The sequence below is a fragment of the Trachypithecus francoisi genome, unplaced genomic scaffold, assembly GCF_009764315.1.
Source record: "Trachypithecus francoisi isolate TF-2019V2 unplaced genomic scaffold, Tfra_2.0 Lachesis_group15, whole genome shotgun sequence".
Classification (NCBI taxonomy): Eukaryota; Metazoa; Chordata; class Mammalia; order Primates; family Cercopithecidae; genus Trachypithecus; species Trachypithecus francoisi.
In genome coordinates, this window is record NW_022681460.1 from 8,946,639 (window position 1) to 8,959,996 (window position 13,358).

The 13,358-nt window shown below is 39.6% G+C and overlaps 1 protein-coding gene and 1 long non-coding RNA gene across 3 annotated transcripts in view; one reads left to right on the forward strand and one right to left on the reverse strand.

Moving 5' to 3' along the window:
* The window catches only part of PRKN (parkin RBR E3 ubiquitin protein ligase), a 1,404,897-nt gene that overhangs the window by 1,190,748 nt on the left and 200,791 nt on the right, over nt 1-13,358 (forward strand). For both annotated transcript variants that reach the window (XM_033234273.1, XM_033234272.1), the window contains exon 9: nt 10,628-10,777. In XM_033234273.1, the coding sequence (XP_033090164.1) occupies nt 10,628-10,777 (150 nt within the window). The remainder of the gene's footprint in view (nt 1-10,627; nt 10,778-13,358) is intronic.
* Nucleotides 621-9,192, reverse strand: LOC117096911. The gene is made up of 3 exons (XR_004442713.1): nt 9,037-9,192; nt 8,476-8,602; nt 621-898 (listed from the first exon to the last, which is right to left on the reverse strand). It is a non-coding gene; the product is annotated as an uncharacterized LOC117096911 (long non-coding RNA).

Consider the following 13,358-nt stretch of genomic DNA (forward strand, 5'->3'; position numbering starts at 1 on the left):
AACTTCCAGACAAATGACATGTCACCCTTCTCTCAGAATCACCTAGAAACCATCGCAGTTGCTTCAGGACTGGACAAAGAGCTTCTAGAGGATGAGCAGAAGGAAGAGAGGGGAAAATACTGAATTCAGGGAAAGAAAAAGCCCAGGGAGCCAGGAAGGAGGATGGTGGCGGTGACTTGTGCCCCAGCTCCTTTCAAGGAAGGCAGAGGCAAAGCTCTTTATCCAAGGGACAAGGCTCCTGGATTTGCAGATTTAGGTGCTACCTAAAGCTGTTTCTCTGGGAGGAGAGCAAAGAGTGAAATAATTTACAGCCACAGACAACCCTGCTTTCTGCAGTGGACTCCATCAGGTCAGGGCGTTTTGCCACCCTGTTTCCATAGTCTACAGGAGTCTCTGAAGTCACATCAACTGTAGGAACTCTTGTGAGGAAAACAGCCTTTGTAGTCCTTCCCTTCCAGTGGGTGCTGCTCCGTGTCACACATGGAGAGGGGAAAAGGAAGCCAGTTGGTTTGGATTTCTTTTCCAGAAGATTCCACAGCCACTAGAAGATGAAGTGCTTTTTGACATTGGATTACCTAAAATACCTGAAAAAAAAATCATAAATTGTACTTCCGGATATGGTCTGTTGCTCGTTTTTTTGTTGTTGTTGTTTGTTTATTTTTTTATTTTTTTTAGGTCTTGTTTGATGTTGCCTCTTTGCATTTGATTTCAGCCATCTTGATAGTTTTTTCTATGCAATTAACAAGGTCCAGCCCTTTCCTGAGCCAGTTCACTTCATCAGTAGCTGACAGGTGTCCAGGGATGAAGAAAACATTATTAGCAACAGAATAGAGAAGAAAAACAGCAGTGCCATGGGGGCCACCACTTAGACTGTCACAGATGCTCTCAGGCTAACTACCTGCAAATGAAAACAAAAAACAAAAAAAGGAAGATGAAGATTACTGACAATCTAAGGAGTGCTTCTTTTTTGAAAAAAGTTTCTAGTGCATATAGAAAAAGGACATTGTCCGCATAGCAAGGAGAAATGGCTAAATCATAAGCTGATGTTCCTCTATGATGTTATTTTAGTTTTTTTCATCCAAAGAGGAAACTATTTTTCATTAGTTTCTAAAAGATGACAGAGGAATAGTGAGCTGAATTTTATTTTATTTTTCTTGAGAAAGTCTCACTCTATTTGTCCAAGCTAGAGTGCAGTGGTGTGATCACAGCTCATGAAGCCTTGAAATTCTGGCGCAAATGATTCTCTCACCTCAGCCTCCTGAGTAGCTGGGACTACAGGTACATGCCACCGTGCCCAGGTAATTTTTTTTTTTTTAATTTTTTGTAGAAATGGGATCTTGCTATGTTGCCTAGGCTGGCCTCAAACTCCTGGTCTCAAACAATCCTCCCACCTCAGCCTCCCAAAATGCTGGGATTACAGGCATGAGTCACTGCGCCTGACTGAATTTTTTTAAATAAAAGGGAATAAGAGAAAGAGGCAGCTGGGTATTGTGGAAAGCGTGGTCTTGAAAGTTTCAGCCTTAGTTCTAATACAGCACTGTGGGTTTTCTGCCTGTGTGGATGTCAGCAAAAGATGGCACTTCTTTGTGGCGTCCAAGGCCACATCCATCAGTTCACAGAGTGGACAGAGAATTTACCGAGCAGCAAAGTGTCGGTGCTGTGGTTTGGTACACAGCAGTAGCTCAGTGAACAGAAGCCTGATCAGGACCCATCTGCTCTAGGAGGGACTGAGGGAAAAGCCTGTGGAGGGAGTCCCGGAAGTGCTTTTGGCTGAAATGTAACAAAAGCTAGAATTTATGGAGTGGTGTGGGGAAGGAAAGGAGACCCAAGAGCTGTACCTGAGTGCCCCCAAAAGGATACTCTGGGAAATGCCATGACAGTACAAAATCAACCTCCTTAGCTTGGAGGACCTCAAAGGGGGCCACACAGCTCCTGGATAGCTGGCAAGCATTGACTCATTTTGACAGAACATTTGCCATTTCTCTCAGGCTTGAGTTTTACCTAGGATCCCTGTACTTCATATTTCTTGCAGATTTTAAAATTAGATTTTCTTTTTTTCTTTTTCTGTGAAAACATGCAAATTAAGCATCCTAGTGAAGCACCCTGTCCCCTCCTACAGAGGAGGGGCCTTTTGGATGGTGTTTCAGTGGTGGGGGATGTTTACGCTTGGTTCCCCCATAGCCACACTTCTCAGGTGACCACCCATGTGCCTTTAATGTAGCCATGCAGCCAACAGTCAGCAAGAAAGGGGAAGTTCACTGGTCCTTCTGGGGCTTGAACTTGCAACCATTCCTTCATTATAGAACACTTTTCTACCCAAATGTGGGTATCCTAAATGCCTGCAGACCAACAAAATACAATATCTATTTCATTATACTCTCCCATGACCCTTTATTGAAATTCTTAAAACATGAGTTTATTGAAACTTCTATGAATTTTATGCTGTAAAACGAATAGTTTTTGTTCTTAAGAGAATCCGTGAGCATACACATAAAGACTGAATAATTTCCTCTCCAAAGAAATAAAATAGAAATTATAGCAGTGAGTCAAGATTCTACCTACATAACGCATACTAATGAAATGTATTTTTTCCTATAATCTGATAAAATACAGGAGAAAAACATTTATTGTTTTCCTTGGGTTCAGAGTAGTATTCTTTGTGAATATTTACATTTATTTTCAAATATTTTCACAAATATTGTACAATCAATTCAAAATTATTTTAGTTGTCTGAGGATTATTCACTTTATGAAAGCATATCTAGAATTTTGCAAACTATTTTTAATAATAACTTAAAACTGTCGATATAGTTTGACATGTAAATATCAGCATATCTACACACACACAGACGCTCACTGTGCATTCCATAGACAAAACATGCATGAGTGATTTTTTAGATAATTTCCACTTTTGAGCTCAGTTGAGGGTGGACTCTATATAAACCCAGTTCACATTATAAATTAATCACATTCCTCCAAGTTAGGCTGTTTGTAAAATGCGATTCTATATTGATAAGTTAAAAAGCCCTTGGAACTAATGCAAGAATATCAAGGTAACAGTGTTTATTCCTTTCCACCTCTTGGGGTAGATTTATTAGTTCCTTTACCATTATCACACATATTTTATACTGAGGTACAGTATTCTGTGTTACTTAGTGCTAGTTTGTCACGACTCTCCATTAATGTACTTTCAACCTCATCCCAGTAAATGGTTAAAAGGATCTATGGAAACTGTGGATTGTATCTTGAAGGTAACTAAGTAAGGATCTTAGCTAATGATACATAATTACATGACTAAATTATTTCCTTAGTGTATTAAGCTTTCTACAAATACTAGCACATTCTTTTTTCTAGGTCAGTGTTTTCTTATAAATGTCACAATGTTAATTTTGAAAAGTAATACTTTCAGTAGGCATATTTCAGGTATTTTGTGTGCTTTTTAATCAACAGAAATTCCCAGGCACATATATTAAAATACTTGTCTTCCTTTGAAAAAGGAATTATATGCTCAAATGCTCTTGAGTTTATCATAAACAGAATAAATACAATAATTTTTAATAAATTCCCTAGCTAATGAATGGAAAGGGGGACATAATTTTTAAAATTCCATCAGCATTTGAGACCACTATGAATGTAGTCAACAAGAATTTCTAAATTGTTATTGGACTTTCTCCATAGATTAACTTCTTCCTAGATAAAAGCTATTGTCATAATAATAAAATTACCTAACTAAATTAAATAGACTAGGTGATTTGTTGTCAAATGAGAAAATGATCAATTACTTAAAAGCAACTTATTTAAAATAATTATGTAGGTAACAATCTTGAGTTACTGTTATTAATTTCCATTGCTATTGATTATCTTATTAGAATTCTTTAATTGTCACTAAATGGAGTTAGATTTTATTAATTTATAATTATTTACTGTCTACAAACTATTGACAAGATACTATGCCAAACTCAGGGCGTGTGGATGCACAAAAGGATAGAGGAATGAGTGCAAAAGTCTATAATAAGGGTTTAAAGGGCTTGGAGTACTTAGGTCTCATGCAGTCACCAGATTTACCCAGCCAAAGGCCCCTCTCAGGACAAAGCCCCACACTGAGGAGAAATTTGCTCAGAATAGAAAAGAAAAAAGGGAAAGAGAAAGTCTAGTTAAAAATGGGATAATGGAGTTGTAAGATTGCAGAAAGGAAGCCCCCATATTTTTGAACACTGCCCAAAACACCAGAAGAGAAAAGTCTACAGCTTTTCTGAATTCTACCTCTTTGTAAAATTGCAGGAGAACTAATTTCACGTAAAACTGAGCAACAGCAAAGGAACAAGGTAAAACGCTAACAGAAAAGAAGCAAGGTTCAGTCCCATACAAAGTTATTAAAATGATGCAGTGAATGAAGAACAAAATAGCATCCTTATGGACAGTGGAAGAATGCCCCAAATCAGAGGAAGGCCGAAATAACCTTTTCAAGGTGAACCAAGTTATTAGGAAATTACATAAATACATATAATAAATATTGTCTTAAAAGAAATAGAAAATGAAAAATGAAGAAAATTCTAAAAAAACAATAAGAAAATTAAAGAGATTTGAGATAAGCTGTTAGAATCAGAAGTGAGGTAAAGAAGATCCAATATATGTATACTAGGAATGACATAAGAAAAACATCAAAGCAACAGAACAAAGTGAATACTAAAAACTGAACTCAGTACAACTTTCCTGACACAGTATGCTTGTGAAAATTGATGCAAAAATGACCAGCACCAAGATATATTCTAATAAAATTCCTGGATTCTAAAGAAATGAAAAAAATTCCTTGGGCATCTAGGCAAAAGAGGGCAATTAATTTACAAAGAGGGGGAAAAAAGCAGTGTTTTCAGGCTTATTCATAATACTTTATGCCAAAAGAACATGAAGTAAGAGATTTCAGATACTCAAGGGGGAAATATATATACAAGAATATATATACACATATACATATATACAATCGCTGTATGTATAATATATCGGGATTGTATAGTCCTTATATATACAATGTAAGAAACTGTAATTCCATATATTCATTCTATGTGTAATATAAAGATTTTTTATTCAGCCAAACTCATTATCAAGAATAAAAGCCCTAAATAAACTGTTACTATGGAAGAACTCAGTGAATATATTTCCCAGGAACTCTTCTTGAGGAATTTACTAGAGAACAAGATTCAAGCAATCAAAATTACTGGGGAAACATCAACCATCAACATAAGGACTGAAGGTTGTGCCTGCATATGTGTGTGTGTGTGTGTGTGTGTGTGTGTGTGTGTAGAAGTAAGATAACATGAAGGCTAAGAGAAAGAGGGCATAGTTTGAAATGGCCACATGTGTTAGCAGTGTGGATACATTACAATTATTTTAAAGATTTTGTGGGAGAATGAGTAGAGCATATGAAAACATATTTGAAGTTTTTAGAAATCGTGGGCACAGTGATGGTTTTGTTATTCTGAAATTGTGTCATGTGAGAAAAAGCAAACGAGCAATTATGGAATATTGTAATTATGTCATCTTCTGTGTTCTTGAGAACCAGTGTGGAGGAAAGGGAGAAACAGATGTAAAATAGAAAATGTTAAGTAAAAACCTTGTAGTTCTGAGATACCTCTCCTTCAAAGTAAGAACTGAGAGGACTTAGAAATAATGACTAACTTAGGACCACTGAACATGCCTAGCACCCAATTTATGGTCTTGAAATTTTGAAGAAGCAGTGCTTCTTTTAAAAGCTGGCAATTCCTGGTCTGGGGCAGGAAATGTGTAAGATGAACCTGAGTAATTTTCCATAGCAGATAGTGAAGAAGGTATTAAGTGGTGTCAGGTTCATGTTATGGAAAGTCAACTTGATAGGATTACCATTGGCCAGGGATGAGATAGTTGTGCCTCAAGAAGGAAATCACTGCATTAGATTAAAACACAGTTAACACATAATATGTGTAAGTTTATGAGTTTATAAATGTTCATTGAAAAAGAAGAATCAAATATTTTAGCTTACCTTTCCTATTCAAACAATACCACCAGGTAACCAAAAGTAGAAGTATTCTAACTAATAAATGAAGGAATGTTTGAATTAAAATATCATTTTTCAATCCCAATAAATTAATCTAGTTACTGAATGTTAATGACTGCTAAACATTTTGAAAAGAGAGAAAGACATTATGATCTTCCTGATAGAAGTACAAAACACCATCTATGAAGTAATATTACAGAGAGAGAGAAAGAAGAAGGAAGAGGAGAAAGAGGAGGACAGAGGGATAGAGGGAGGGGGAAAAAGGAGGAAGGGAAGAGAGTGAAGGAGGAAGGAAAAAAGGAGGAAAAGAGAGGGGGTAGGCAGAGAGGAAATAAGGAAAGAAAGAAGCTGAATTAAACGAAGCCTATAGGAATTCATAGGAAACAAATTATCAAGGTGCATTATAAACTGCAACACTGGATACAATCAGCAAAATGAAGACTGCGAAACTCTATAGGTTACATGTCCTGCTTTCTTCAACAAATAAATTGCAAAGAGAAAAGACAGTGGAGGGTGATGGACTAAACAACACATCTTTAAAACAGACAAAATGAACTGTAGTGTTAGAAATGAACCTTGAGTGATAAAGAAAAACAAGAAAGTTGATTATAACTTTGGGAGGCTGAGGTGGGCAGATCGCGAGGTCAGGAGATCGAGACCATCCTGGGCAACATGATGAAAACCCATCTCTACCAAAAATACAAAAATTAGCCAGGAGGGGTGGCAGGTGCCTGTAGTCCCAGCTATCGGGAGGCTGGGGCAGGAGAATCACTTGAACCCAAGAGACAGAAGTTGCAGTGAGCTGAGATTGCACCACTGCACTCCAGCCTGGGTGACAGAGCAAGACTCCAACTCAAAAAAAAGAAAACAAAACAAAACAAAGACACCATGGTGTCTTTTAGGAAGGAGTGAAGGTGTTATGATGAGAATAGATGCACGGAGGGCTTTAGGAGGCCCAGGTAAAGTTCTGTGTCTTTGCCTGGATAGTGTTTAAAAAGTTGGTCACTTTATAATTTATTAAGCTTATTCTATGTGATATTTACAATTAAAAGTGTAGGGGGTTTTGGGGGGTTTGTTTGTTTGTTTGTTTGTTTGTTTTTCAATGTGGAAGGATTTGGACAGGTCAAGACAAAAAAGTAGGCTGAGCAGTTCAGTGGTGTAGAGATGAGGGAGGGGCTTGGCGGAAACTGAGATCATTCACAGTCATATGTGGAAGGTGAATAGAGCTGAGGGAGAGGGGCTTGGCGGATCACCGTGACATCATTCACAGTCATATGCGGGAGGTGATTGAGAGATGTCCTGCTTCCTTTTACAATTCCGGCAAAACTCCAACCAAACTTAAATCCAGCATTCTTTCTACTTTGCCTTTGCAGCTCAGTATTTGTGCAGAGAAACAGAAGACTCTGCTCACGAGTTTTCCTTTAAATTCATCATCTCTGACCTCAGGGGGCTTGGGTGCTGCCCAGCAGTGATACCAACTGCCTCCACCCTCCCCTTCCTTCATCACTCATACCTTTCTTCTTCCTCAAATCCCAGTACCCCCTCCGCCTTTCTGCACCTGGTCCTAAGCACTCAGCCGGGCCTCCTTTTCCTAAGGATGTCTGCCTTCCCTCTGAAGGCCAACCCTCCACACATCCTTTAGATCCCCTCCTCCAACCTACTCAAGGGCAGAGCTCTTTCTCTGTCCTAAACTGTCCATCTGTGCTTCTCGTCTCAGTCCTGCCTTCAGCATAGTATCGTGTCATTATTTCTCCATTTTCAAAAATCCTTTACAACCCCAGAGTCCTACCCAATGGCCACCCCCATCTCTGCTCCCTTTTTCAGGCAAACTCCTTTAAAAAAGTGTCCATTCTCACTTCTTTGAATTTCTCTCCTCCGAGTCTTTCTGGACTCCACTTCAAAGGCTTTTGGCTCCATGACTCCACTAAATGACTCTTGTCAAGACCACGATGGCAGCCACACACCCAACTCCAACTGCAGCTCATCTGGCAGCCTTCTTGAGATGTGTTCCCTTGGCTTTCGGGACACCTGAGTCCTCCGCAGTTTTCACCTGCCTCATAGGCTGCTCCTTCTCAGTCTCCTTTGCTGGTGTTTTCTCACCTTCCCTGCGAGGTTGGATAATCACATCTAACCTCATAACACCGTCAGAGTGTCATAGATCTAACCTGGTGTCGAGCTTTACGAATAATTTCAAGGATGCAGGTAATCCTGAGACTCAGGCAGGACCTGGGGACGTTCAGGTCGCCTCCTCAGGTCCTTCCTTGGCATGTGGGGCCGTGCTCTAGGCAAGGTTTATGTGTGAAGCCTCTAAGAAATCTATGTAGTAATCACTCACACGCAATCTCTCAATTACATAAACTGTCTCATCATTCATTACTTGATGAAATATCGTCATTGTATCCTCTGATAATTGCACAGCTTATGACACTGTCTAGAGAGCCTTACCCCATAAATTCAGAGATTCTAGTTCATTTGCCGTCCAAACTCTTAGACCTCTTTTCTAGTAAATGTGCTGTGTGTGTATACCATTCACATGTTTACAAGGAGGCCAGGTCATCTTTCTCCTTCTTTCCTGGGGACAGAAGAATGAGAAAATGGATTAGAGGCTCATGCTAATGACTTCAAAATTTGTATTTGGGACCCATGCCTTTCCCCTAAACTACACTTATTTATTCAATTCGCTACTGAAAATTTTAACATTGCTGTGTCATAACTTATCAAACTGAACATGAGCACAATAGAAATAATGATTTCATGCCTCAACTCCCTACACACACACACACACACGCACGCACGCACACACATACACACACGCACACACATACCCCTTTCTTCTTCCACAGTTGTCCCTACCCCCCACCTGCCTCCTGTCTTCTCAGGAAACAGGGAAATACACTACACTCATATTTGACTCCTCTTTTTCTCTCATACCATGAATCCATCCTAAATAGATATTCTGTAATTTCTCCCTCTAATTTATACCCAGAATTCAAACGCTGATCCTACCTCCAGCACTACCTTCCCGGGTCAAGCCAGTGCCATCTCTTGCATAGATGTTGACATAAGCTCCTGCGGGCTTCTCTGCTTCCTGCCTACACCCTGGCCCTCCAGAGGGCACGCCGAACATAGCAGCCAGGTGGATGTCTTTAAAATACTAGTCAAATTATGTCATACCTCAGCTCAGACATCTGCAGTGGTTCTGGTATCTTCCAGAATAACAGCCAGAGTTCTGAAAGCAGCTATCAGGGAACTGCGCATTCTAGATCCTCCCGAACTCTCCAACTTCACCTTCTGTTTTTTCCCTCCTTGTTCACTCTGCCTCCACCCCACTGCCCACCTCGCTGTACCCTGAACAGCCAACCACATCAGCACACTGGGGCTCTGCCCTCTTACAGTGTTATCTGCTTGTCCAGAATGCTTATTCCCCCGGGGATCCATGTGACTTGCATTTCTAATCTCCTTCAGACATTTGCTTAAAGGCACCTGCTTTGTAAGGCACTCTCTAATCACCTCTTTAAAATTGAGATCTTCACCTTCTTTGGAATCTCCCTCTTGTCTGTTGATTATTCTCTTCCTCACTTAGCACCACTGGAAATAGACATTCTAACCTCCCGGTATTGACTGTTACAGTGCTGTGGATGAAGGTGGAGAAGTCTATTCATTCACTGCTGTATCCCCAGCACCTCAGTAGAGTCTGGAATGTGGTAGGCTCTCAATAAATGTTGCATTATTTGATTAATAATTGAGCAAACCTATTTGACTTGATCTGAGTTTATATTACAAAAAGATCAAAAATGTAGGGCTGCCGCAAAGAAGACCTTGAAAATGGTCTGATGAGGTTTGGAATTTATTTGCAGGCTGAAGAAAGCATTAAAGGAAACTGAGCAAAACAGTAACAGAAAGAAATGATGTCAGGGACACAGGAAATCATGCTTTAAGAATAAGAGTAATGATAAAGGGAAAATGTGATTCTTTAACATCAGTCTTCTTCTAGCTCAATGATATTGTGTGGACTGCCAACAATTATGAGGTGGAATGCTGGGCCGATTTTCAAAATAATAATACAACCTTGTTGAATTTCAAATAGAGACATGAAAATATCTTGCTTTATAAGATTGATAGTGATGTATTATAAGTGTCATCATTTAATACATAAATATGTTCCTTAAAATGTATATGAAATAAGATTGTTGAAATATATGTTGGTAGAAGCAATCTTATAAAATACAAAGCTTTGGAATATCTATTTTCTGAAGACAAAAATGCAAAGAGTAAATTCACTTATATATCTTGCCAGTTGAGTTTGATCGAGTTTTTCTACATTGAACCATATTTGTCCTCCTCTATCAACCCCCTGACCCTCTCCCTCCCCCTACACACACACACATACACACACACACATACACACACACACACACACACATACACACACACACACACACAACATACACACACACACACACCACACACATACACACACATGCATTATTTTACTGAAACTGGTTAAGCAAGAAATCCCATACACTGTCAGCTCCTACCCCTTTGGCTGAAATAAACAGTCAGTTTGAAAGCTCACTCTGCTTTTTGGGTTTCGCAGTACAACCGATACCAGCAGTATGGTGCAGAGGAGTGTGTCCTGCAGATGGGGGGCGTGTTATGCCCCCGCCCTGGCTGTGGAGCGGGGCTGCTGCCGGAGCCTGACCAGAGGAAAGTCACCTGCGAAGGCGGCAACGGCCTGGGCTGTGGGGTGAGTACTGCCTGCACCCCTGGGGCGGTGTGTTCCTGTCCTTGTTTGCTTTTGCGCATGGGCTGGGATTATATTTTTATTTTATTTTCATTTTCCCTTTGGACTCAGACATCTTTGAACTTATGTATAAGAAAATAAATTTTAAATTCCTTTATAGGACTCCAGATCGGAATATGTATGTATTTATTTTGGGGAAAAGAGTTGTATTAAGATTTTCTGCTTTGGTTGCTTATGGAAGTATTTACTCTAAGATGCTGTGAGCCACTAGGCCAGACTTTTAAACTTTTCTCCCAGCACTCAACTGATCCAGAGCAAAAATGTATTCTTTCTTCAGAGTTGCCTTTAAGTAGACAGGAGTGAAGGAGAAAGAATTCTCCATCAGTGACGTCTTAGTGACATTGTTTGCCTAAGTGTTTCAAGAAATAAAATGAAGGTTAATGTGGCAAACTTGAAATGTTATTGTGTCATAAAAATCATTTTAAACAGAGATGAACAAAACTAATGGTGTCTCTTATGGAAGCAGAATAAGAAACGTGGAAAATGTTTGTTCTAAGAGGTCAAACCATGTGACCTGGCCGGCTTTTCATATGAATCTATGGCTGCAAGCTGATGGCTCAAGGAGGAAAGAAGCATAACTCAAACACAAAAAAGCTTACTAAATTATAGGTTAAAATGACAAATGGATGATAATCCTGATATTAAATTTCATGCAGCCTGGAAGAGTAAGAAAGTATATGTGCGTATAAAAGTCTATTGAATTTTGATGGGAAACGTTTCTTTTAAAATTGCAACTTCATGAGGAGTTTTGTGCAAGAAGGAGCATAGATAGCAGAGGTATATTTGCCAGGCCTGATTTGGGGCTGAGCGCTATAAGTCATCTAGAAATAAATTAGCATTCATTCCCCTTAGTAAAGCTTCCTGTATGTCATGCAGTAGGGCTCACAAAACCCTGGGTTGAACAATGGAGTAGAGGAAGTGGAAGTTGAAAAATAATGAGATGCCATGGTGCCTAAGTGGAAAGATATACCTCTGGATTCAAAATCGTGATTGCATTCAAATGAAAACTCAAGTGATGTTTACTCTTCCTGGAGATGATGGAAATCAGGACACACTCTCCAGTCTTAGCCATCATCTTGTGCTGAATTATCTGCACTGATTGTGTGTGGCCTCAGCAGGTTGCCAACCTCTGGGATCAGAATGCTAGCAAATGTTATCTTTTAAAATGAGCTTTTAACGAATTGTTTTTAACTACTGGCTAAGTTGTGTGCTTCTGCCTGCTAATTGCCTACTGTGGTTCCATCCTCTAAAGCTGGATTTTAAGATTTTAACTTTCCTTAGGAGGTAGAGAATTCCGCTGGCCCATCTTTTGCATTTGGTTGTTGACCTTGCTTTAAGAATGTTGAAGGGTTTATGTAATGCAAAATCTTGAATATCTTTATGTTCCCTTTTTTATACAAGTAAATTGTAAGTAAATAACATACATATATAAGCTCCAAATCATGGCAAATCATTTTAGAAGTGAATCAAAATGCTGTAATATTTTTGGATTAAAGGAGTTTGCAGGCAAACTTGACTTAAAGGAGGATAGCTATGTTCTCAAGGTGTCTTTGTCCTTTGGCAATTCTAGGTAATGTATTCTTACTTTATTTTAATTTGTTTTGATGTTTTGGTTTTGGAGGTGTGTTTGCTGGATTGTGTATTAGTTATCTATGACTGCATAGCAACTCCAAATTCTAACAATTTAACATAATAGAAATATATCATCTCTCAGAGGTTCTGAGGGTCGGGAATCACCCGTGAGTGGCTTCATAGGGTAGTTCTGGCTCAGGGTTCCTCCTGAGTTTGCCGTTTAGCTGGGTTGCAGTCATCTAGAGGCTTAACTGGGTCTGGAAGATCCACTTCCAAGGTGGCTCATGCACATGACTGTTGGCAAAAAAAAGTCCTCAGTTCCTCACCGGCTGTTGTCAGAAGGTCACTGTTCCTTACCACGTGGCCCTTGTCTTAGGCTGTTTGTCCCCATGAAGGCAGCTGGCTTCCCCCAGAGCAAGCAGTCCAAAAGAGGGAGCAGGGAGAGGAAACCACAGTGCCTTGTAGAACCAAATCCCCAAAGCTGCACCTGTCACTCTCACTTTATTCATTAGAAGTGAGATACTAGACCCAGCTCACTCTCAAAGGGAAGGGAGTTGGGCTCCATCTTAAAGAGGGTCAAAGAATTTATGGACATATTTTAAACCACCACAGTTTGCAATTTGATGAAGCTGAAAAAAGAACAGAGAAGTGATTTTCTAAAGGATGCACTGAACTGTATGCCTTCCTTTCCCTCCCTCCCTTTTTGCCCCAGTCTCCATACTCTTTCACAAGCTTATGTCCATTCCCATTGCTTTGGCTTCTCAGCAGAGATAAATTGACCCATCATTGCCCTTGGTCTTCAAATCCCAAACTTTCACTAAAGGATATACACCTAACTTGAATGCTAAAGGAATTCCACAGTAATTAAAAAAGGAGATTGCGTTGAATGTGTGAAGTTCAAACCCTGGCTTCACAAACTACTAGTGGTCTTCATCTTTGTCAGTTTCCTTAT